Source organism: Callorhinchus milii, unplaced genomic scaffold (assembly GCF_018977255.1).
Source record: "Callorhinchus milii isolate IMCB2004 unplaced genomic scaffold, IMCB_Cmil_1.0 Scaffold1, whole genome shotgun sequence".
Classification (NCBI taxonomy): domain Eukaryota; kingdom Metazoa; phylum Chordata; class Chondrichthyes; order Chimaeriformes; family Callorhinchidae; genus Callorhinchus; species Callorhinchus milii.
The window spans coordinates 117,204,463-117,228,905 of record NW_024704742.1 but is presented as its reverse complement, the minus strand read 5'-3'; the positions used below and the strand labels follow the sequence as shown (position 1 = coordinate 117,228,905).

General features: G+C 41.6%; 1 protein-coding gene across 1 annotated transcript in view; it reads right to left on the bottom strand.

Moving 5' to 3' along the window:
• Positions 1–8,709, bottom strand: part of iqgap2 (IQ motif containing GTPase activating protein 2) — a 191,218-nt gene extending 182,509 nt beyond the window's left edge. The window contains exon 1 of the mRNA XM_042334747.1: positions 8,625–8,709. Coding sequence (XP_042190681.1) covers positions 8,625–8,667 — 43 coding nt within the window. The 5' untranslated portion in view covers positions 8,668–8,709. The remainder of the gene's footprint in view (positions 1–8,624) is intronic.
• Positions 8,710–24,443: the final 15,734 nt, after the last annotated feature.

Below are 24,443 nucleotides of genomic sequence, written 5' to 3'. Positions count from 1 at the left end.
GTTCCAGGTGCAATCAGAATCTTATTTACATTTCATATGTATGTTTTCCATATAAAACTGCTTTCCTTTACTAGTTAAATGACAGAATGAATAGGACTATAAACAACCAAGTTTAGAGGCAAAGCAGCAATCACATTTCATTTGATTGAATACCATAAGGTGATTCCTCATTTTAACAATAACAAGAATTGCATTTGATATAGTGCCTTTCACCTCAGGAGGGCATCTCAAAGTGCTTCACAGAATATACTGTAAAGTGCAGCAACTGTGCATTCTGCAAGCCAATACGGAAGCCAATTTACAAACAGTGAATGTCAAATGTCAATGAATGTCAAATTTTATTTGAGAGATTGTTGGTCAGGGCAATGGAGACACTTCCTTTTCTTTTCCAATAGTGCCATGGGATCTTTAATGTTGCGTTAAACAGGCAAACGGGGATCTTGGCTTAACATCTCAATTGAAGGACAACATCTCCAATAATGCAGCAACTCCCAGCACTGCATTGGAATGTCAGCCTAAACTATGTGAGTTCAAAGTCCTGATGTGTGGGTGAACCCGTAACCTTCTGACTCAGAGGGGTGAATGCTATCAACTAAGCCAGCCTGACATCAGCTCCTTTTAAGAATAGGTATTGGTTACATCAGATTTACACAATCTACTTACTTGTCTCAGCTGACTCAAATGACAACATTTTTTTGTCAATTCAGTGAGACACCCAGAAGCTGCACAGAAAACAAATTTTCAGCATGAAAGGAGGCCATTCAGCCCTTCGAGGCTGCACCACTACTTTCTTTGCATACAAATACAGTCATTACAATTCACAGTAAAATCCTCTGAAGCGCTTTGAGACATCTTGATGAGGTTGATTAGACTATAATCCTTGTATTTGATATAGCACCTTATCATGTCTCCGAGACCTCTGAAAGCGCTTTACAGAATATATTGTAAAGTGAATTGACTGTATATTTTGTGAGTGAAATGTGATAGCCAATTGTGCACAGCAGTGTCCCACAAACAGTTATGGATTGAAGTGACAAATTTATATACCAAATGCAAGTTTCATTATTACTACACAATTTGCTAAATCACCCCTTAATTGATTAAATCCATCTTTCAACTATTTCCCCATAAGCCCTTAATGTTTTTGAGGTCCAGGTCTCTATCCAGTTGGTGTTCCATTTGTGTTTCGGTTTGGGATTGTGTAAGCACACTCTGACAAGTCTTAAAACATGACTGAGGAAATACAATTGAGGCTTTGATGAGAACGCTTCAAAGGGCATTTATTTCTTCAAGAACAGCGATGTCATTGGGAGCGACCACTGATCAAGGTTAACTCGAGCTCTTCCAATAGAAAAACATTCACTCTTGCTCAGAGCTTTTTCCCCTCCGCTCCACCATCTGTGGGCTTGCTTTCAGCCACTACACCCTAAAGCTTTGGAACTTTCTCCCCCAATCCCTTCACTTTGCCTTCCTCCATTCCCTCTTTGAGATCATGACTGAAGACCTCCCTTTTCATCTGTGCTTACGGTCACCACCACCCATCTCACCGCTAGGCTCCGCCACTGTTAAGTGCTCCGAGATGCTGCTCCATGTGAAGTGCGCTATATAAGTGCAAATTGTTGTTGTTTCCCACGTGTACAGTAGCTGATGCCACACTGACTGCAATAGCACAAGTCAAAATCACTTCAGAAATTCAGACTTGTAATGAATGCTCCAACGCCAATACACACCAGATTGACCACAGAGACCTGAGGTCATGTGATCCTATGGTTTAAATTGCAGAAGATTAAGTTTCCCACGTTGCCCGATACAAACTAATATTGAAACTCAATCTGGAACCCAACATGACCAGAGCCGAGTTGTTGGGACTGTTTTAGTCCACTCAAGCAAGCAGTCTTCAGTCCTCCATCTGGCCTGGACTTGGTTCTATCTCTTCAATGAGCTGGAACTTAGGAACTCTCTGCCTGGAGGATCAAGGGAAGGCAAAGATTTCTTTGTAGTGATCACACAGTTCCCAATAGGCCCTCTCACTGAACTTGGCACAGGCTGTACAATTCTAGAAACTTTAGGTCATTGGTGGACACTGTGGTCTAACATGCAGCAATTTGTAACAGCAGTCCTTCATAATGACTGAGTCCCAACCAGGAATTCCCACCAGTAACCAGAGGTATTTTGTGCTGAGCCGCAGGAACTTCGAAGTTTGAGCAGAGTTCATGCAAGTGTGAGTAACAAACTCCAGGACCAGAGAGCAATGGGAATCGGCAAAGGTCATCACACTTCCTACAAGTTCCAGTTTCAACCAATTGAGCTAACACAGAGAGGGCAGGATGTAAATAGGAGGTCATCAAACAGTAACTACATCTGACAGCACTGACTGTAAAATGGTTCAAGAAATTATGACTTGATAAAAATGCAAGTTTGGTCATTCACTTCATGGCTGTTTGTGGGACAATGCTGTGTGTTAAATCTCTGTATTGCATTCAGGGGCAGGATACATTCACTATACTTTATAGTAAAACCCTGCAATGTATAAAACAAGTATTATTTTGATTATTAAGTTATCTTTCTTAAAGGTACACTATTCTCATTTTTCTCCCCCAGCTTGGATGACAACTTATTTATTTACCTGTGGGCTTGAACAAATGAACTATGTACTTTCTTTCAGCGGGGATTGGAATCCAAAGTTACCTTGAATACTCAAGGGCTAGTACAAAATTTAGCCAATTTCAACTTTTTCACAACCCAAAACTTCCCAATATATAGCAGAACTTAAGCAAATACAAAGGAACCAATAACAACAAATTTGACTTATAAAGTACATATAGCACCTTTCATGCAGACAGAAAGTCTCAAAGTGCTTTACAAAGATGAAATGGGAATCTGAGGTTTAGGAGGGAGGGAGGAGGGGAAATGGCCAACAATGTCTTTGAACAGGTTTTGAAAGCAGAAAGGGGGCAAAATGGAGGGATGTCAAAGTGAGTTCTGGAGGCTGGGGCAATGTGTTTAAAAGGTCACCATTTGATGGTGGAGCAGAGTAGAGCTGGTAGGAGTTATAGGGCAGAGTTGGTGGAGCGGAGGTTGTGACCAGGGAAATAGCATCCCCATAGATCAAGGAGGCTTTGGTGGTGTAAGGCTGTGGAGGCATTTAAAGGCAACAAAGAGGATCTTAAGGTAGATCAACAGGGGGAAGTGGAGCCAGACAACAATGTGGGTGACGGGATTGAGGAGCCTGTAGAGTTCTGGATAATGTGAAGTTTGTGGAGTGTGTAGCTGGGAAGGCCAACAAAATATCATTGGGCAAATTAACTTGGCTACATTAAGGTCCAGGTAACGACAGAAGCAGACAATGTTGCAGAGAATGGAGGAAAGCAGACTTGGTCACAGTACAGATGAAAGGTTTAAAGGAGAGTCGAGGATAGCAACAAAAGCCCATGGTTCCGCACAAGTGCTGTTAGTTGAGAGTTAGTAACTTGTAAAATACATCAGAAACAGTGTAGAGGAAGCTGCACCCTGCAGCTAACCTATGTCACATATCACCAGGAAGTGCTTATGAAGTTTTGAAGATTTTATCATTTTACATTTACATGCTTTCTAGCACTAACACAACAACAACTTGGATTTATATAGCGCCCTCCATCCCAGACGGCGTCTCGGAGCGTTAAATGGATGAGAATCATGAAATAAGATTGAAAATATTTTCCAACAGTTGTGAATCTCATAAAGCATGTGAAGCACTAGATGTTTGAATTTGTGGGAAATATAAAATACACAAAATTGCCCACAAACTACAGTCAATGCACTTTTTACAATGTACTTCGTGAAGCGCTTTGAGACATCTCAAGGATGTGATAAGGCACCTTATCAAATGCAAAGATTATTATTTATTATTATTACATATCAAACACAAAATATACACATCCCTGATGATCAGCTCCAATAATCCCAATTAAACCTGGGGATCAGAAGTATCACAGCCAGGGCCAGTCTTGTTTTCACCTAAAATACACACAAATACATTTTCCAGCACAACTCACTGGATAGCGATCAAAAGGAATCCAGAGTTGTTTTCACCTTCTGAGCCAGAGTCACAGAGGCTTAAATACAATACCCCTGCTGGGCCCCACTGAAACCTGCCAACTCAGCATGGACCAAGAACAAAATCTGTGATTTTCCTGGTTTATATGACTGAGCATCTAACAGAATTCTAATAGATAAATGAATAATTCACAGGAAAACATTTGTACAAAGCAGTAGGGATATGATTCTTAGAAACTGTGCCCAGAGAAATGAGGAGAAACCACATTCTGCCTACTGAAAACCACACGCTTACTTCAGTGCAGTATACATTTCGAGCACCGTCAGGTTCTTGTAACTTCTTTTGAAGTCTATATTTACCAATGCATATTTGGATATATCAACAACTGCAGTTAAGGTGTAAACTTCCTGAAGCTGAACGCCATAATAATAATCTTTGCATTTGATTTAGCACTTTTCACATCTTCTAGACATCTCAAAGCGCTTCACAGAACACACTGTAAAGTAAATTGACTGTATATTTTGTGGGCGAAATGCGGCAGCCAGTTGCGCATAGCACTGTCCCACAAACAGTGGCGGATTGAAATGAACCAATTTATTATTGTTTTTTTAGGGATTATTATCAGGTGCGTGGAGTAAGGAAACTTGCCCAAGATTTCACCCTCCTGGGAATCGAACCCAGGTCTCTCGCTTGCAAAACGAGTGCTCTAACCACTGAACTACAGGACTCTACAAATTGGCTCAAATTGGCCATACTCATTGGCTCCCATCAACATCTTCTCTTCTGCGGCTCTGACCTCCTCAACCTATCCGGCCTTTCCCCAAGACCTATTGAACCTGTATCCTCAAATTCAAATACCCTCCTCGCTGGTCTCCCCAGCTCCACTATTCATAAAATCCAGAACTCCGTCACCCATATAATCACCCAGGCTAAATTCCGTACCCCCATCACACCAGTCATCACTAGGCTCTACCAGCTCCCTTTCACATAACGGATCGACTTCAAGATTACTCACACTCGTCTACAAATCCCCTCACACCCTTGCATCTTCCTTTCTCTCCAACCTGCTTACTTCCCACTTCACCACCCACTGCCTCTGCTCGGCTGGCTCCAGCCTCATTCTTGTCCTTCATCCCTTCTACTCCACTATTGGTGGTCATGCTTTCAGCCACTGCACCCCTGAAACATTCGAACTCTCTCCCTTAATCTCTCTGCCTTGCCCCCTTCTTCCCTTTTTTCAGATCACACCCGAAGACCTTCCTCTTCGACTGTGCTTACGATCACCTAAGCCCCCCTGGCTCAGCATCAGCCTCTGACACTTAAACGCTCCGAGACACTACCCCACGTGAAGGGCACTTTACAAATGTAAGTTGTTATTGTTGAAAATAATTGCCTGAAAAATAGTGAGAAACACACCTGTTCCAGTGGCATCACAATCTTTTTCCTCAGTATGGTACCAAAATGAACTGTGAGTCAGAATTGCAGCATAAGTCATGAGGCCAAACTTGGTTGAAACGGATGTGCTCTGTTAATTTATTTAGCCATTCTACAAACCACGGCCGAATGCTCAAAGCACCAGGAAATGTTGACTTTTGTGACATCATAGGATTTATCCATATTCACATGAGCCTTCAGTAGACTCACTACCCCATACATTTGTTGAAACACATTTAACAAGCCACCTCCCGGCGCCTCTGCTCGACTGGCACCGGCCTCCTGCTAGTTCCTCGCACTCTCCGCCCACCATCGGAGGTCGCGCTTTCAGCCACTGCGCCCCGAAACTTTGGAACACTCTCTCTCAATCCCTCCGCCTTGCCCCTTCTCTCCCCTTTTTCAAGTCGCGCCTGAAAACTCTTCTCTTCGACAGTGCTTACGGCCACCTACCTCCCTCCCCCAGGAGTGGAGTCAGGCTCCGCCCCTGTTAAGCGCTCTGAGACACTACACTGCGTGGAGGATGCTATATAAGTGCAAGTTGTTGTTACACCGACTTTCAACATACATTAGCTCTGCGGATGAATCCATGGTCAATACTGATCAGTGTTTGAGGTTCAGAATTGTTCTAGGCTGGAGTTTTCTGGGTGTCAATTACCACCCTCATTAACAGATTTTATTCTGAGCAGAACAGAGGTGGTCAAGATGAATTATTACCCCCGGAAAAGCAATCTGCCAATCGACTAACAATCGGGTTCCTAATTACTGCTAGGTAAACAATAACAACAACAAGATTACATTTGTATAGCTCCTTTCACAAAAAAGGGCAGGAATCAAGCCCAGGTCTCTCTCTTGCGAGGCGAGTGCGCTAACTGCTGAGCTACAGGACTCCAGGTCTTGCAATTCATTCAACTGAAATATTTATTATTTTATTTCAAATGTGTTAATTTTAGTACAAACTTCTGTCCTAATATTGTGTGCAGGACATACAAAATCCTGACCTGACTGACTGATCCTACAGTCTAAAATTTGTTGACTCTCTCCTTAAATTTCTTAAGCTCAAATGAAACAATGGTCATAATGCATTTGTCACACACATACTATTCTGATGTGAAGTTTTGCCTACTGGGAAAAAATGCATTACAGCTTCCAAGAGCTTTTGAAAATCTATAATTCATAATCTGAACTCCATAAATTATTAATAAAAATGTACACCTGCTTTTTAACTGCTATATTGAGGCTGGAGCAGAGCAGCAAATTACAGCATCTCCAATTCTTTGTGCCCACAGATAAAACCACCAGCCCATTATTTGTGTGAAAGCTTCCACTTCTTGACTAGACCTTTTAAATTTGTATTAGTAATCTTTCCACAATTTGATAAATACTGAAAAAAAGTAGTCTGAGTGGTGTGTCTTGTGCAGGCTGGAAACTGGGATTATAGTCTAAGGTTTTCAAACCAAATAGTTTCAAAAATGCAAAGTTTTATATAACCAGCAAAACAAATAGCTTTGCTTAAGAGGATCACCTAAGAGCTGCGGATTTCTCAATTAACCCTTGAGGTGCATGTACAAATGGAGAACATACGGTTTTATTGATGCATTTTCCCCAGACAACTGACAATCACTTAAGCACAATCTTTCTTTTTGAAAAATAATCATAAATAAATAATGTGACTGTGCATATAAAAAAAATGCTCATTTAAACGGTTTCCCGAGATCATTGCGCACAAGCTTCAGTTATGAACCTGAACCACCAGGAAACATAACAAGACTGCAACGATCTGGAGAGTTTGTTGTTAGTAAATTAGATCATAACATAAGAATCGCTAGACGAAAGAAGACCAAGGTCTTTTCAGTTCGCCTTCCACCATCCCGATAGTCTTGTGCACATGTTATGTCCCAAACTATATACCGTATCCCAAGATGTTATTACCTAACAGAAATCTATCCAATTCGTTCTCGAAAGAATCAACACTTTCTGCTTCCACCGCCTCCCTCGGGAAGCCAGTTCTATAGATTTGTTTTGAATGTACCCCCACCCCTCCCTCTTCAACAGCACACGTTGCGGTGGGTATTTTAGGTTGAAGGTCTTGTAAGTCCGCCTTTAAGAGGAGCCTGTGACCCTGCCCGGCTCTGTGGGGGGAAAGCGGACCTGTGATCTGCATCTGACCCACAGGAACCTGCAATCCGGCCACACGCTGCTCGCCAGCTCCCGCTCCGTCTGACCCAATTCCCCGCAACCGCAGAGAGGGAGGGAGGGAGGGAGGGAGGGAGGAGGTTGCAACACTTTTGACACTCACAACTCTTGCTGGAAGTTCACATATTTTGACCAAGAAACTTTTCTTTCACCCCCACCCCAAAAAAAAACCCAGAAATAGATAAATTACCCCCTGAATTACCAGACAGCAACACAGACAGACAGACAGAGACAGACAGAGAGACAGACAGAGAGAGTGACACACAGAGAGAGAGAGAGAGAGTGACACACACACACAGAGAGAGAGAGAGAGCCTCACCCTCAGGTGAGCAACCGGTGGCTTCATTTTTTTTCAAAAAAAAACACACACACACCCCCAAAAATAAAAAAAAAACCCACTTTTTTTTTGAAACGAAAAGAGGATTTCAGCGGAAACCGGAAACCTCACGACACGAAAAAAAAGAGACCCGATTTGCACGGGAGAGAAAAAAAAACACCTGAGGTGCAAAAGAGTTTGCAAAGACGTCGAGAGAGAGAGAGAAAAAAATAACCTCTGAGGTGCAAAAGAGTTTGCAAAGACGTCGAGAGAGAGAGAGAGAAAAAAATAACCTCTGAGGTGCAAAGAGTTTGCAAAGACGTCGAGAGAGAGAGAGAAAAAAATAACCTCTGATGTGTTTGTGCATCAAGAGCCCGAGACAGTCAGTGAGAGAGAGAGAGACAGAGTGAGAGAGAGAGAGAGAGTGAGTGAGTGAGAGAGAGAGAGGAGAGAGAGATTGGCTTTGGGTTTGGTGTTTATTTTGTGTTACAAAACTGTTGCAGTTTGTGGGGATCCGCGTGTTTCTTGATATAAAGTAACCCCTCTGTGCAAAATGTAGCCTTCGGTGCAATCAACTCACTCTCTCTCTCTCTCTCTCACTCACTCACTCACTCACTCACTCGAAAGTGTTACTGAATTACTCACATCCATAGCGGGGTCTGAGCTGAGCCGCGCTCTCCTCGTACATCCTGAGCTCACAGCACTGCACTGCACAGCACTGCACTGCACACTGCGGAGGGAGGGAGGGAGTGAGGGAGGGAGTCCTCAGCGCTGCCTCCCACCCCCAACTCACTCACCCACCCACTCACCCACTCACTGACTGGCTGCTCCTCTCCTTTCCTTCCTTCCTTCCTTCCTTCCTTCGCATCCCCGTTACACACCGCGGAGACCAGCGCCCCTCTCAGCCTCTGCAACATCCCACTAGTGGTCCCTGGTGGCAGAGAGGCCACACTGTGCGTGAGGGCAAACCCACTCATGGCTGGAGCTCGCCACATCATAATAATAATAATAATAATAATCCTTGCATTTGATATAGCGCTTTTCACGTCGGGAGGACGTCCCAAAGCGCTTCACAGAACACACTGTAAAGTGAATTGACTGTATATTTGTGGGCGAACGCGGCAGCCAATTGCGCACAGCAATGTCCCACAAACAGTCGTAGATTGAAAATGACCAATTTATTATTGTTTTTGGTTTTGGAGGGATTATTATTAGGCTCTGTGTGGAGTAAGGAAACTCGCCCAAGGTTTCACCCTCTGCCTGGAATTGAACTCCGATCTCTCACTTGCAAAGCGAGTGCTCTAACCACTGAGCTACAGGACTCCACATTTTGTGAAGAGCTTTGCGACGTCCTCCTGACATGAAAGGCGCTATACAAATGCAAAGATTATTAAGGATTATTATTGCATATTTCCATTTCCAAAAACATTGCATACTGGTTATACTGTAAATATAATTTACACATCCCTGGCCAGCTCTGTGGTTTTAGCTGCTTGGACTCCAGCAGTTACCTCAAACTGGGGGTCCCCAAGCCTGGACTCTTGCCAACCTGCGCCTAATGCTTCCTGGACTTAGGTGAGTAGGATGTGTCCCTCCAGGGAGAGAGTGCGCATTTCATTCCAACAATCTATCCCTGGGATTTCCAGGTGTAGGTGTAGGTGGGATGCGTGGAAATCCCGGCTTGGTTCGGATACTCTTAAGGATGGTGATGGGTTTCCGCATGTGTCAGACACCCGGCTGACAAACAAAAAGGCCTACGAAACAATATACAGTCACTGAACTTTGCAGTGTGAAGAGCTTTGCGACGTCCTCCTGACATGAAAGGCGCTATACAAATGCAAAGATTATTAAGGATTATTATTACATATTTCCATTTCCAAAAACATTGCGTACTGGTTATACTGTAAATATAACCAGTACAGGATGTTTATGATAATAATCATTACATTCGTTATAGCTCCTTTTACATTGGAAGGATGTCAAAGCGCTTCACATGATACACTGTAAAGTGTACACTTTACTGAGTATTTTGTCCACATCAATACTTACACACATACACACTCGTTCAGATATAGTGAGATTCTGTTCAGTGAATACTCAATTTGACAGCGAAATTTATTCAATAAACCAAACTATTCGTACAACTGGACTAAATATAAGAGGAGCCTCATCTCCCAGACCTTGAGCCACCCGGCCTCCAACTGCACCAGAACGTGAAACCCAAACAGACACATCCCCACTCACACAAGGCCAACCATCCAACACAAGGGGAGGGAGGAGAGGACCCTGACATTCGTGCTGTGTTGTATTGGTGTGATCTGGAGTTGGCATTATTTATCTGGACTCAGATTAATTGCTTTTTCTACGAATGGTCACTTGGGCAATTATTTGATAAACCAAATTATTTGTGCATCTGGTATTCAATTAACCGATCTATATACTTAGATAAGGTGTGCAAATGATTTGGGATTTCTAAATTCTAATCAATAAACCGAACTGTTCAAATATCCGATATTCAATTCACTGAATTTCACTGTACTGCAACCTTATGAACTTATACACTGGTAGTACAGTAAACTCCAAGGGAAAAGGGTTCAATGATGAGTTATCTGGAGTGGTGATTTAGGCATATGCATTAATACATAAATAAATGTGCAAGATATTGACATCATGATGACTTAAATGGTAGTGACAAGTTAAGCCAGGATCGAGTTATCAGGAGTTCACTGTGATCATCCATTGTAAACATTTAGATACACACACTTATATGCATTACACATATACACACCTAGTAAGTACCTAGCATACATTTAGACTGCCACTCAGGGATTGCATGTATTTACTATACATTCATTAAGAGATTGTGCAAACATAAACATTCATGCAGAAAAACAGAAACTATTCACTATATTGGTTGTTCACTTCATGGCTGATTTTGGGACATTGCTGAGTGCAAGTTGGCTGTTGCATTTGATACAAAATATACAGTAAAGTCTATATTTTATAGAATACAATTGTTTAGATTTATCCTTCCGACGTGAAAACCGCTAGAATCAAATGTAAGGATTATTATTATTTAGCATTGTATTGTACACATATACTTGCTTAGTCGGATAATTTTTATTATTATACCTGTAGGTTTCAAATGAACCAGCAAAAGTACAAGAATTTCAGTTTCTTAATGTTTGAGCTTTCTAAAATGTTGCCAGTTTTTCTGCTGATTGGAATCTCTTCATTTAGAAATGTTTGCTTATTTTGTTTGTCATCACGTTTCAAACCTCAGGGACCACAATGTAAAAGTGGTAATAGATGATAAAATATTTCAGAGACATTTGTTGCTGTACCTCTCGAGTGGGAAAAGCGATGTTATTTGTGTAGGCCACTGGGTCAGGTTTAAATAGTGGAGATGTGATGTGGAAGAATATTTTGCTTGAAAATCTTTGGGAATCAGAGGGTTTTCCTGGAGAGATTAAATGGATCAAGGGCAGGATTTAATGTACTAAATCTAAATAAAGTGTTTTCGGAAAAGTCCAAAATGTATTTACTTTAATAGAGAAAATGTGCTTTGATGTACTAACAAATATTTCAACAATGATGTAATTAAATCAGGATTTAGTAAATCAGCACATGTAAATCAAAAGTTTACTTAATGTAAATAATGCAAGTCACAATGTGTTGAATATAAACTTGCAAATTAAGGATTCATCATTTTTATTGTGAAAGTTGTTATTTCATTAAAATTGAAGTTGAGTGGTGAAATGTATTAGCAACTAGTACATATTTTTATGAGGAAATCCAAAATATGAATATGGGTAGATGAGATTTCATAAATCTCTCAAAACTCCCTTGATTGTTAATGTCATCATCTTGTGTCAAACTCAGACATGCAAACTCAGAGTACTACATACTTGATCCTCAGTTTGCACTAATGCCACTTGGAATTGAACAGTGTATTGAAGATAAACTTTGAAATTAAGTTATAATAACTTTTTATTATAAAATTTTGCACCTCATTAAACATACACATGGTAAATCTGAGCACTTAAATATTACAATTAAGGAATTAATACATGATAATAATGAAAAACAAGACTGACGGAATGCAATTACTGTGATAATGGTACAATGATATAGCACATAAAAATATGCATATATCTAGCAATGAATCTCCCGCCAAACTTAAAAACATATTTAGAAAGAAAAAAAATTGAGGAACAGGAGACTTTAGGGCGATCAACTCAATGTTTTTATTTCTTGTTCAATTTTCTCCCTATTTCTCCTCAGGGCACTCACTCATGCTCCGAACAATTACGCAGAACCATCAGTCACTGGAACCTTACATCAAAATGGTCATTCTTGTTCACCTGTAGGGGGTGATGCAGCCCCTTTGCTGATATCAGAAGGATATCCGTAGGAAGGAGGGACATACAATGAGCCCTTTGCTTGTTGATTGCCTCCTTCCTTCCTCAAATGCTGCACACTTTCATAAATCCAACAGGCAGGTAAAGAATTGATACACGACTGGGACATTTAACCTCTTATAGCACAGTAAGTGACACACAATTGGTAAATGTAGATAGCAACAAGTGTGCCACATCAAGTAAGTGCTGAATGCACTTATTTAGAGTGACTAGTAATTGGGGTGAGCTACACACAGCTGTCAAGATAGGCCTCAGATGATATTCAGAAGGATATCTGTGGGAAGAATAACCAACTCGAATAGGGTCTGAGAGATTCAGGAAGGACTTAGTTGCTTAGAGAGACATGATAGACTATTTTCTTTCAATGTACACATTATTGCTACTCATGTTATTCTAAATGCATAACATTTCCACCAATGTAAGTAAATATTTGATATTATTATTATTATAATTTATGCATTTAGTACAATGCCTTTCATGTCAGGGACACATCCTAAAGCACTTCACAGGATATACTGTGAAGTGACTGACTGTGTTTTGTGGGCAAATGTGTCACCCAATTTGTGCACAACAATGTCCCACAAACCATGATATGAATGACTAATTTTACAGAGGGATGTTGACCAGGTCACCAGGAGAATCTCCTTTCTCTTTTCAAATTGTATTATGGGATCTATTGGAACTAGTGATTTGCTTTGTTACTTTTACTAACTTAAACCCCTTTGTCATATTGCTAATATTACTTATCCAGACCACCGGTAATCTGCTGTGCTCTAAGAACTGTAACTGTGCAGTTGGCAGGATGCGGAGCTCCCATTCAATACCAAAATGTTCCCCAGCACGGTACTGACTAAAAATATGAGAATTGTGATTCTGTCTTACAAAGTAATAAACAGTGTAAATGTTTAATTCTCAGCCTTTTTGTCATAGATTAGTTGACTGTGTACCGGATTTGGAACAGGTTCCTCCATTGGATCCAATCAACCTTTCACCCTTTTGAGTTTGATGAAAATAAGTGTTATGTTCATAAAATGTTTTTCTGTGAGGGGAAGTAACCTGGGACTGAATTGGTTCCATAGACATGTCTGACAAAAATATTTCCATAGTAAAACAAGGTAGAGTTTGAGATGAACACTTGTCCTCTATCCTGCAATCCAAATCCCTGATGGATGTAGAATCATAGAATTATACAACACAGAAAGAGGCCATTCAGCCCACTGTGTCTGTGCTGGCTCTTTGAAAGAGCTATCCAAATCATTCCCATTCCCCCATAGTCTTGTTAATTGTCCTCGCCAAATATCTATCCACTTCTCTCTTGAAAGTTGTTATTGAATCTGCTTACACCACCCTTTCAGGCAGGGCATTCTAGATCCAAACAAGTCCAACTGTGTGAAAAAAATTCTCAACTCCCCTCTGGTTCTTTTGGCAACTATTTTAAATCTGTGTCCTCTGGTTACTGACCCACCCCTCCCTTTTCACTCTGTCAAATCCCCTCATAATTTTGAACACCTCTATTAAATCTCCCCTTAAACTTCTCTGCTCCAAGGAGAACAATCCTAGCTTCTCTAGTCTCTCCACATAACTCAAGCCCTCATTCCTGGTATCATCCTAGTACATCTCCTTTGCACCCTCTCCAAAGCCTTGACATCCTTCCTAAAGTGTGCTGCCCAGAACTGAATACACTACTCTAGCTGAGGCCTAACCAGTGTTTTATAAAGGTTCATCATAATTTCCTGACTTTTGTATTCTATGGCCCTATTTATAAATCCAAGGATCTCATATGCTTTCTTTTAACAGCTTTATCTGCCTGTCCTGCCACCTTCAAAGATTTACTTATATGAACCCCCAGGTCTCTCTGTTCCTTCACCCCATTAAGATTGTATAATTTAGCTTATATTGCCTCTCCTCATTCTTTCCCTCAAAATGCATCACTTTTCATTTCTCCACAATACAAATTTCATCTGCCACGTGTCTGCCCATTTTACTAGTCTGTCTAGGTCCTCTTGAAGTCTGATACTATCCTCCTCACTGTTTACTACTTTTGCTAGCTTTGTATCAACTGCAAACTTGGAAATTGTGCTCCCTATACCCAGGTCCAGGTCATTTATATAGACTAAAGACAACAGTGGTCCTAATACCGACCCTGGGGGACACCACTGTATACTTCCCTCCAGTCAGAAGGGAATGCTTCTTACTTCCAATCAGAATGGAGCATATTGTAGAACTCTTTTCAAAGAAACCAACACAGGCTCAATGGACCAAGAGCCTTCCTTCTGCTATAATTTCTACAATCCTATCAAACCAAAATGTGTATAACAGCCACTGATGTGTGAGAACATAACCACTAGCACAAAAACATGTTGAGAGCAATCCTGGGGAGTGAGCCTTGATAGAGGGAAGTCTATTATTTCAAGAAAGATTTAAGTGTGTTTTTTCCCCTAAGAAATAGAAATCTCTGTGGAATCTGGAAGCTATAAGCTGTTAGATCAATCTCCGTGAGGTCCTTCTTCAAAACGTTCACTGCAAACTCAGAAGAGAGCTTTACTGCTTCAGATGACTCTTTCATTTCCCACATTGCTTTCATCACAAGGCTCTTAGTGTTTGCTTAGCTGGTGCTGTGGTCTCAAATCTGCTGGGGACCAGGCTGCTGCTGCCACCTGTGTTCTTTGTAGTTATCAGAAAGGTACAGTTATCAGAAATGTGCATTTGTAATCATTTCCAAGACTTGCAGAATATATCCGCCATAAGGAGTCCCAAAGGCCCCTAGACAGACTCTCTCAGAACACAAAATACTTCAGATGCTGGAAGTCTGAAACAAAAACAGAAGTTGCTGGGAACACTCAGCAGGTCAGGCAGGTTGGAGTAAGGAAAGTGAGTCACCGTTTGGGGTCTACAACCCTTCATCAGAACCCAGTTCTCTCAGAATACAGCCTGGAGTGAGCCTTTCCATTGCCAAATACTGGTGAATTGGTCGAGCCTCCACTATGCTATATACTCCGCACAATTGGCTGCTGCATTTCGGCCATAAAATACACAGTCAATCCACTTTACCATATATTCTGCGAAGTGCTTTGAGATGCCTCAACAACGTGATAAGGCACTATATCAAATACAAGGATAATTAATTGATAATTACTACTGCCTCTGCCTCTACCCTACCCCACCCCTACCCCCAACAGCTAGGCCTGTTTTCTTTTTCCATTGAAGGTGACAATCTTTTTCCATTTGGGAATTGGGGGGTCGGGGAAGGGAAGGAGGTAACCAAGGATTGTTTTCCATTAGATTTTGCACAGCATCCCTGGGTCTCGGAGATTTGCTGGCGGAGTGGACAACTCTGTAAGATGTCTGGGCAGGCAGGAAAAGTGGTAATAATTGGAGCGCGCATCACTGTGTTGTGCCATCTGAGTGAAAAATAAAGCATAAATATAACTTCAGACGTGGCGCGGCAAGTCTACTGCAATCCTCATCACATTAAAAACTGCGGGCAGGTAAGTAGTGGTTTCAAGTAAGTTCCTTTGTAATATTATATCTGGCAAAGTACTAACACATGTCTCCAAAATAAACCTTGTGTCAAGTAACTTGCATACTTTGACTAACATTTGTTGATTGTGTCCATATATTTAGGGGTCCAAAAGGAAAGGATAACTCACTCAAAAAGAAAATCACTTCAAGTGAGTTATCTACTTAATTGCAAAAACAAAGATTATAAAGCAAATCAAAGACAGTCTGATAAACTGTGCTAACTCCACCTATTAGAAGATATCCTAATGTTTCAATTGTAAGAAAGAAAGCTTCTTTAAAAGCCGTATCAATTTGAATCTTATTACCAGCCATAATCCTTTAGTCTCCTGTCACGCTTTGTTTCTGCAGGCGCTGTGTTCGTTTACTGCTCATCACATTATGCTCTGTGAGGCATTTGTTCTCGTTTCACGTGTCATACAATGTTCACTAAACAAGACCACAAATGTCTGTCCTTCCCTCTTGCCTTAGCTGTGATTTAGCTCTTACTGAGAGCACCCTCTCCTGGTCCAGCTCTGCTCTACACTGCAGTAGTTGGAATTTATCAGTTTAATCTGCCACTTTCCACTCTGGCTGCTAACTCCTTTTGCAGCTCTATCCTACGTTCTCTCTGATTTTCTCCTACTCCGTTATTTCTCAGTAATTTTCTCCTGCACTGTACTGTTCTACTCTAATTTTACAATCCCTCTGAGCTCCAGGATATTGACACTTATAAGACAGACTTGTTCACTTGAACAGCAGTTCTCCTACTGTTTATTCATGTCTTCAATAGTGGTGTTTTGCTTCAAGTTAGGGAAAGACACGTTCCCTACCGCAGGAATCCCTTTGGTGCACTTTCCCATTCCCCCAAAGATGTAGCATGGGATTTTATTTTCATTTCAATTTGTTTAATAAATTCGGAGTTAAGTCCTCTGTTGGTAGAACAATTTTAAAGAAATGCTGAATTCTTCAATTATATTGTTATTGAATAAACCAACAACAAGCAACTATAAAATTACATTTGTATAGCGGCCTTCACATTGGGAGGACGTCCCAGGGCGCTGGGAATAAAGCTAAACTAAAAAAATAAATTCTAATACAACATGAAACAGCTGTGATATGGGGATAGCATCCTTTTGGCACCATGCAGTGAACACATTTTAAAGAGAAAATTGAAAGGCAAACACTTTTTTTGATCAGCCAGGTGCCTGACACATCTGGAAACCCATCACCATTAAGAGTATCCAAACCAAGTTGAGATTTCCACGCATCCCACCTACACATGGAAACTCTAGAGATAGATTGTTGGAATGGAATGCGTACTCTCTCCCTGGAGGGATGCAATCAAAATACTTCAAATGTAAAATGTTCTCTCAGAAAAGAAAGTAAAAGTGGCTTTAAATATCTTGTGTATGAATTGGCACACAGGAGCAAGAGACTGTGATCCCCACGGAGTAGATGTGGGAATGGGAAGTACATTTAATCCTATACTGATTGGGCTTGCTGTGGTGTGAGAAGGACCTGGGCAGAGGCCCCCTGTTTCCCTATGAGGTGGGAAAATCAGAAGCGTTGTCCTTGGGTCTTGTACATGCCTTGCGTTTGTCGACTGGAGTTATTGGCTGAATGCCTGGAAGGAGGTTGCCTGCCGGTCTGCCCTCTTGGCTGCAGTTGTCCTTCTGCAACTTGGAGAGAGCTGGCATCTGCCCAAGACTAGAGTAAGTGGTATTTTGCAACCTTGTAAACAGCAAGTGGACAGATTGTTGTACTATTTAAGGAGCTGGAAGCCTCACTTCAGCTTCCAACAGCTAGTTAATGCATGGTCCAGGGAATCCAGAAGGGAGAAAAAGGATGAAGGGACAATGTAGCCACTTTGTTTTATTGCGAAACCTGGATAAAAGCTCAATATCCTTAGTGTAGGAAACAACGAAGATTGGAAGGAGCGGAAGAGAAGTCAAGGTCAGGTGACGCCATACTTAGGTTTTGGAATCCAATAGTAGCAAGACCGATTTTAAATTTATATAGCACCTTTCATATCGAGAGGATATCTTAAAGCACTTCACAGAACTAATCGGGAGCTCAAGTTGGAAGTGTGAGGAGAAGCCTACGAAGCTTGAGGAGGTAGAGAGACCAAAAGCTGATCAAAAAGGAAGGTCTTTAGGTGGGTTTCAAGGGTGACGAGGTAGGGGTGAAATGGAGGAACCTTGGGATGTAGTTCCAGAGTGGAGATAGAATCCTGTAGATTATTAGAGGGTGATATGACGGAAAGATAGATCCAATACTATAAACAAATACAAATTTATGCTTATATAGCATGAGGACATCCCAAAGCACTTGACACTGTTGGCTGGGCACCCGAGCTGGGGGTCGGAGCCAAGGAGGGTGGGGAGGGGAAAGATGAATAGAGGCTTGGTCAAAGAAAGATGCTTGATAGAACTTTATAGTTGTGAGGAGAATGAGCCAATGTACACGATGTTGCGGTAAGTCTTGATTTCAACCCAGTGAGGATCCAGGGAAGAAGAAGAGTGTTTAGAAAGCATACTCAAAGTTTAATAGGAGGAAGCGAGAAAAAGTTACAGAAGTCCTGATCCAAAACTGATCTTTCACACCATCCAAGGAAACTCAAATTAACACTTTCTACACTCAATGCAAATTATTGAAAATTAGACTCCATTAAAAAAACCTAACATTGCTTTCAGAATTCTGCTCATGCACTGAGCTATGCAGTTGCAGAACTCCAAACTCAGTTTGTTCTCTTTTAACAGGCCCAGTGCAATGCAATGAGGAGAGGGAAAAATAAATCAGATGCCATCTCCACATCACATGGTTCCTTTGTTTCCAGCAGTATAAATATAACATCTGATAATCTTTTTGTTCCCATATAAAATGTTTGGTCGAAGAAGCGACAGGGCAAAACTGATTTCACTAATTGTGTCTCAGATTTGCTGACATGTCACGGCTAACTCCCTGGATTCCTGCTCTGAAGTTTCAGAAATAGATTGCAGGGTTCCCATCAGGTGGCCATGACATACTGCATTAACGGCAACATTCCCTGTTCACAACACTAAGTCTTCAGTGAATCAGCAAGTACTGGCCTCTCCACATCCCACACCCTGCCCACTCCACCGTTGGAGGTCGGGCTTTTAGCCTTTCTGCACCCAACCTCTGGAACTCCATCCCGGAGCCCTTTGGCCTCACCCCTTCCCTTTCCTCCTTCAAGGCCTGTCTCAAGGCTTCCACTTCGACTGTGCATTTAGTCATCTTCCCACTACCCACCTTGCCCTCCACTCTTCTTGACACCAGCCCACAGCTCGGGTGCAAACTCTTGACTGTCCATCCTCCTGACGTGAAAGGCGCTATATAAATCCAATTTGTTATTATAGTTGTTGAATCCCATTCCATATCACTTTTTTGATCCCAATGCTTGTATTGTTTGCACAATATTATTATTTTATTATTAATTATATTATGCACAATATTATTATTATGTATTGCCTATGTGACCTAAATATTAATACTTGTGTAATAGCACAATTATTTACAATATTTTCATTCCTTTCCCACTAGAGGTGGTGCAAAGCAAAATCTTGCATAAATAGGGCGCTGTACTTTATTGGAGGCAGAGAGCAAATGCTCCCGTCTATCAGTGTTTCCATTGTTTCTAACCTCTCTTTGACTCCCAGCACATAGTGTTAGTCATTCATGAATCTGGCATGCAATAGCACACTGGGGTAAGTTTTCAATTAAAAAATTCTTGTGGCACTGCTATATTACTCACTCACCCCATGAGTAAAAGTGTTTTATTTGTAGCACTGTGATGCCATAAATTACACTTAGCACCAATGCATCTTGCATAAATGGAATCCTACCCAGTGTGATTAGGCGTTGGCAATGTAATTCATGTACCAAGCAGTGAAGTAGTGTATGGTTATGTAACATTCTAAAATTCTAACTCACTTCTGGAGTGAAATACACAGTTAGGTCAGTTTGTTCCAAGATTTGCCAACTTTATTTCAGCTACAATATTTAACCTAATGGCAATAATGAAGAAACTGGATGGTTCAAGTTTTATTTCAGTCACAGGTTTCCCCTTCTTTTTATTGAGCTTCACCTTATACCAAAAGTATTAACAAACTGCACTGCTTCCAAAATAATTATGACAATTTCCATTGATAAACTATCTTTCACTCAGGGAGAACATCTCAAAGCACTTTGCAAAGATGGAATGGGAGCCTGAGCTGGGAGGAAGGTAGTGGGAGATTAGGTGGCGGTGACCAAAGGTGCAATCAAAAAGATATGTCGTTAGAAACATTTTGAAAACAGAGAGATACGGAGTGAGAATCAGATATTTTGGAAGAGAGTTCTCCGGCCTCCTGCATTTCCCTTGGTCCCTTCACTCCACCATCAGTAGCCATGTTTTCAGCCACTATGCCTCAAAACGATGGAACTCTCTGCCTCAGTCCCTCTACCTTGCCCTCTCCTTAAACATTTTCACATCACATCTGACACTTAGATTGTGCCTACAGTCACCTCAACCAGGCTCAGCATCAGGCTATACTACGGTTAAGTGTTCTGAGATGCTACCCAGGGGAAGGCTGCTGTATAAATACAAATTGTTATTGCTGTAACTGAAATTGGAGTATCTTTATTACAATAAAAATACAACTATATTAGCATTTGTTTCATTGTCATAAGCTCATGAGCTCAATAACTTACACAACTGGTCAATGAATGACACATGAAGTTCCATGGGACTACTGACATTCTAAGGGTTAAGTAGCAAAAACAGTTAAATGTTGTAGTTTCTTTGAAGTTTGAATGAAAGACAATTCTTCAATTTTTTTTCTATTGTTGAATTTCCACTTAAAGAATCTAATGCCTGCTGAGCCTTCCTGTCACTGGAATCCATTTCCCTTGATACTGTGAACATCCTCAAGGATGCTTCAATCAACTGAAGGACTTTCTCTTCAGCTCACTCCTTTGTCATATATTTGGTTTGCAATGTTACACAACAGATTGTGAGTCAAGTTATCTGACACTCAGGATGTGTCTCTGCAGAGACTACTCAAACAAGAAAGCAGAAAAAAACGCAGGATTTTGGATGTGCTGCATAAATGCTATAGCAGGCATCTGTGGATACACTGAAGGCTTCTCGAAATTCTGTCAATAGCACATTTTGCAACATGGCTGTTCCGCATAGCCCAAGAGTGGATTAGTAACCTACCTACGCATTGCTGTGAGGTCAGGCAAATCTAAATCTGAATGGGGACTGGAGCCTTTGCATTATCGCGGTTTTAAAAATTCAGTCTCAGTGTGTGAGAGCTCACAACAGGGCTTCACTACCACCAAAGAAACATTTAAGAAACATTTAGTGAAAAAAAACTACTATACAATAATTGTCAGCACTCTGAGACATTATCCTGCATGAAGGATGCTATGTAAATGCAAGTTCCAGAATGGCAAGGTAGCATACATGGAACTCTCAGTCTGGGTTGGATACTTTTAAGCACAGTTATGGGTTTCTGCATGTGTCAGACACTTGGCTGATCCAAAAATATTGACACGTGAAATACAGGCAGTGACCTGGCTCAGTTTGGTAGCAGTCTCACCTTTGAGTCAGAAAGGTGTGGGTTCAGCACTTTTAGCTTAGAGGTTGATAGTTCTGGGGGATCATTGCATTGTCCTTCAGATGAAATAGGTGGATGTTAAGGATCCTAAGGGAACTATTCAAAAAAGAGAAAACAATTTCTTCCAGAGTTCTGGCCAACAAATCCTCCAGATAAAATTGGTCATTCACTTCATGGCTGTTTGTGGGAGATTGCTGTGCTCAAATTAGCTGTCGCATTTACCTAGAAAAACCCAATCACTTCAGTTTACAGTGAAATCCTGTGAAGCATTGTGATAGCGGGATAAAGCTACCAACTTTAAGTGCTACCATAGGAGCCAGGCTGACATCTTTGCTGTAAATACTAAATGCAAGGATTATTATTACGTTTCCTTGCTTTTTCCCACTGTCGTATATCAATTCAATCTTTCAGAAGCCACACTTCAGTAACCAACAAAGTGGGTGATCAATCTGTTTCAAGGCATTTGCCAATGCTGCTACAGTTGGCTGATGTGTCATTTCTATCATGTGTGTTAACTCTTTGATATTTACAGCTTTGTAAGTGTTCTTTTCCCATATATGTGCAAATGAGCAGCACACCCATTATTTGGTATTGCACAAGGGCAAACCTGCAGTATCTCCATTTTCACCTGCATCCCCACCCCCAGTTTTATGTTTCCACTCAGCTATATGATGCCTTCCTGATGTGAAAGGCATTATATAATGTAAATTGTTGTGGCTGGTTCCTTGTGTTCTACCTGCTCCCTTGCTCCTCGTTCTTTGGGACGTCCTCCCGACGTGAAAGGCACTATACAAATGTAATTTGTTGGATGGTGTTACCCGGACTAAATTCCATATCTCCATCTCACCAGTTCTGGCCAGGCTCCACTGGCTCCCCATCACCGAATGGATCGACTTCAAGATTCTCACACTTGCGTTCAAATCCATTCAACAACAACAACAACAAGATTCCATTTATAGAGCGCCTTTCACGTCGGGAGGACGACCCAAGGCGCTGTACAGTTGGGTCAGGACCTGAGCAAGCACCTCCCTACCTCTCTGACCTCCTCACTCCCCAATCCACCACTCAGCACCTCCGCTCGACTGAAACTGGCCTCTTACTTGTCCCTCGCACACTCCACTCCACCATTGGAGGTCACACTTTCAGCTCCTATGCCCCGAATCTGTGGAACACTCTCCCTCAGTCATTCCACCTTGCCCACTCTCTCATTTTTCAAGTCCCGCCTGAAAACCTTCCTCTCCTTACCTCCTAGCTCCACCTCCTTGCCCCTTTACTCACTAACATCATAAACCTCTCCCTGTCCACTGGTACTGTTCCCACCCTCCCTGGACCCATCTCTACTCCCAAACTACTGCCCCATCTCCAACCTCCCTTTCCTCTCCAAGGTTCTGGACCAAGTTGTTGCTTCTCAGCTTCGCTCCTTCCTCTCCCGCCACTCCCTTCTCGAACCACTCCAATCGGGTTTCCATACCGCTCACAGCATAGAAAAGCTATAGTCAAAGTGACAAATGACATTTTGTCCATCTGCAACCAGGACTCCCTCTGCCTCCTCATCCTCCTCAACCTCTCTGCTGCCTTCGACACCGTGGACCACGCTATCCTCATCCACCACCTCTCACCTCAACCTTCATGGCTGTTCTTGACTGGTTCAGATTGTTCCTCTCACACTACTTCCACTTCATCTCCACAAACGGCTTCTCCTCTAGCCCCCGCACTGTCTCGTACGGTGTTCCTCAGGGCTCTACTTGGTCCCTTCCTTTTCAATATCTATATGCTCCCTCTTGGTGACATCATCCGCAGACATGGAGTCAACTTTCACATGTATGCAGATGATACCCAACTCTATCTCTCTGTCTCCACCCTTGACTCCAGGACCACTCCTGTCCTGTCAGAATGTAAAGTGGATAGACTGTGTATTTTGTGGGCAAAACTCAGCAGCCAATTGCGTACAGCAGTGTCCTACAAAAAGTCGTGGATTGAGTGACCTTTTATGTTTTAGGGATTCTTACTACTGCTAGGTAAACAGAGGCGTATCAAGTAAAGAAATTTGCCTGAAGTTTCGCCCTGCCCAGGAATTGAACCCGGGGCCTCTTGCTTATAAGGGGGTCATGCTAACCACTACCTTACGGGACTTATTATTGGGGTCTTTGTGATTTTGATATTTGTAATAATTCTCAGACTCATGGTGCACTCGGAAAGGTTTCTGTTTAAAATGTGAGCACTGACAGCATTAGCTTGAGAGAAAAGTTGGAAGAGTACTGAGGCTTTATAATGTGAGGGGGTTGAATTAGCATATCTAGAAATGACTTGGGATGCTTCAGTGAACATGTCACTTCTATTCTGTGTGCTAATTCATCTCTCTCGCGCCGTGAGGCTGAGCAACTCTTCCAAGCTAGTTCCTTCAATGAATGTCAACAACACTCACTGTTTAAATTAAAATTTTCAAGAAATTCAATAGAAATGAAAGGGGAAAAAAACAGTTTCAAGTTGATGGTAATTCTTTGTAATTGTTTAATGTTTATATGAGACACCGCTAATGGGGATGCCTTTGGGAAGATCTGTGCTTGTGACTGAGTTATGACTGGTTTGAAATGACTTGTGTGCAAACTGGATCCACCTGCTTGACCATTTAAAAGTAGGAATGATACAAAACTACTACTACAAAACTCAAAGAGTTACCTTTCATGCCACTGTTAAGGAAAAACAGAGTTATAATGTGTTACAGCCTGTTTTGCTCACAAAGTATACAATCAATTCAATTCTGCAAAGCACTTTGAGATGTCTCAACTACATGATAAGGTACTATATCAAATGTAAGGATTATTATTACTTTCAACAGAAGAGCACCTAGGAGCTTAGTCAGTTGATCTTAGACTTCGTCTTATTATCACTTGAAATCAGAATGTTTGGGTTTAAATCCT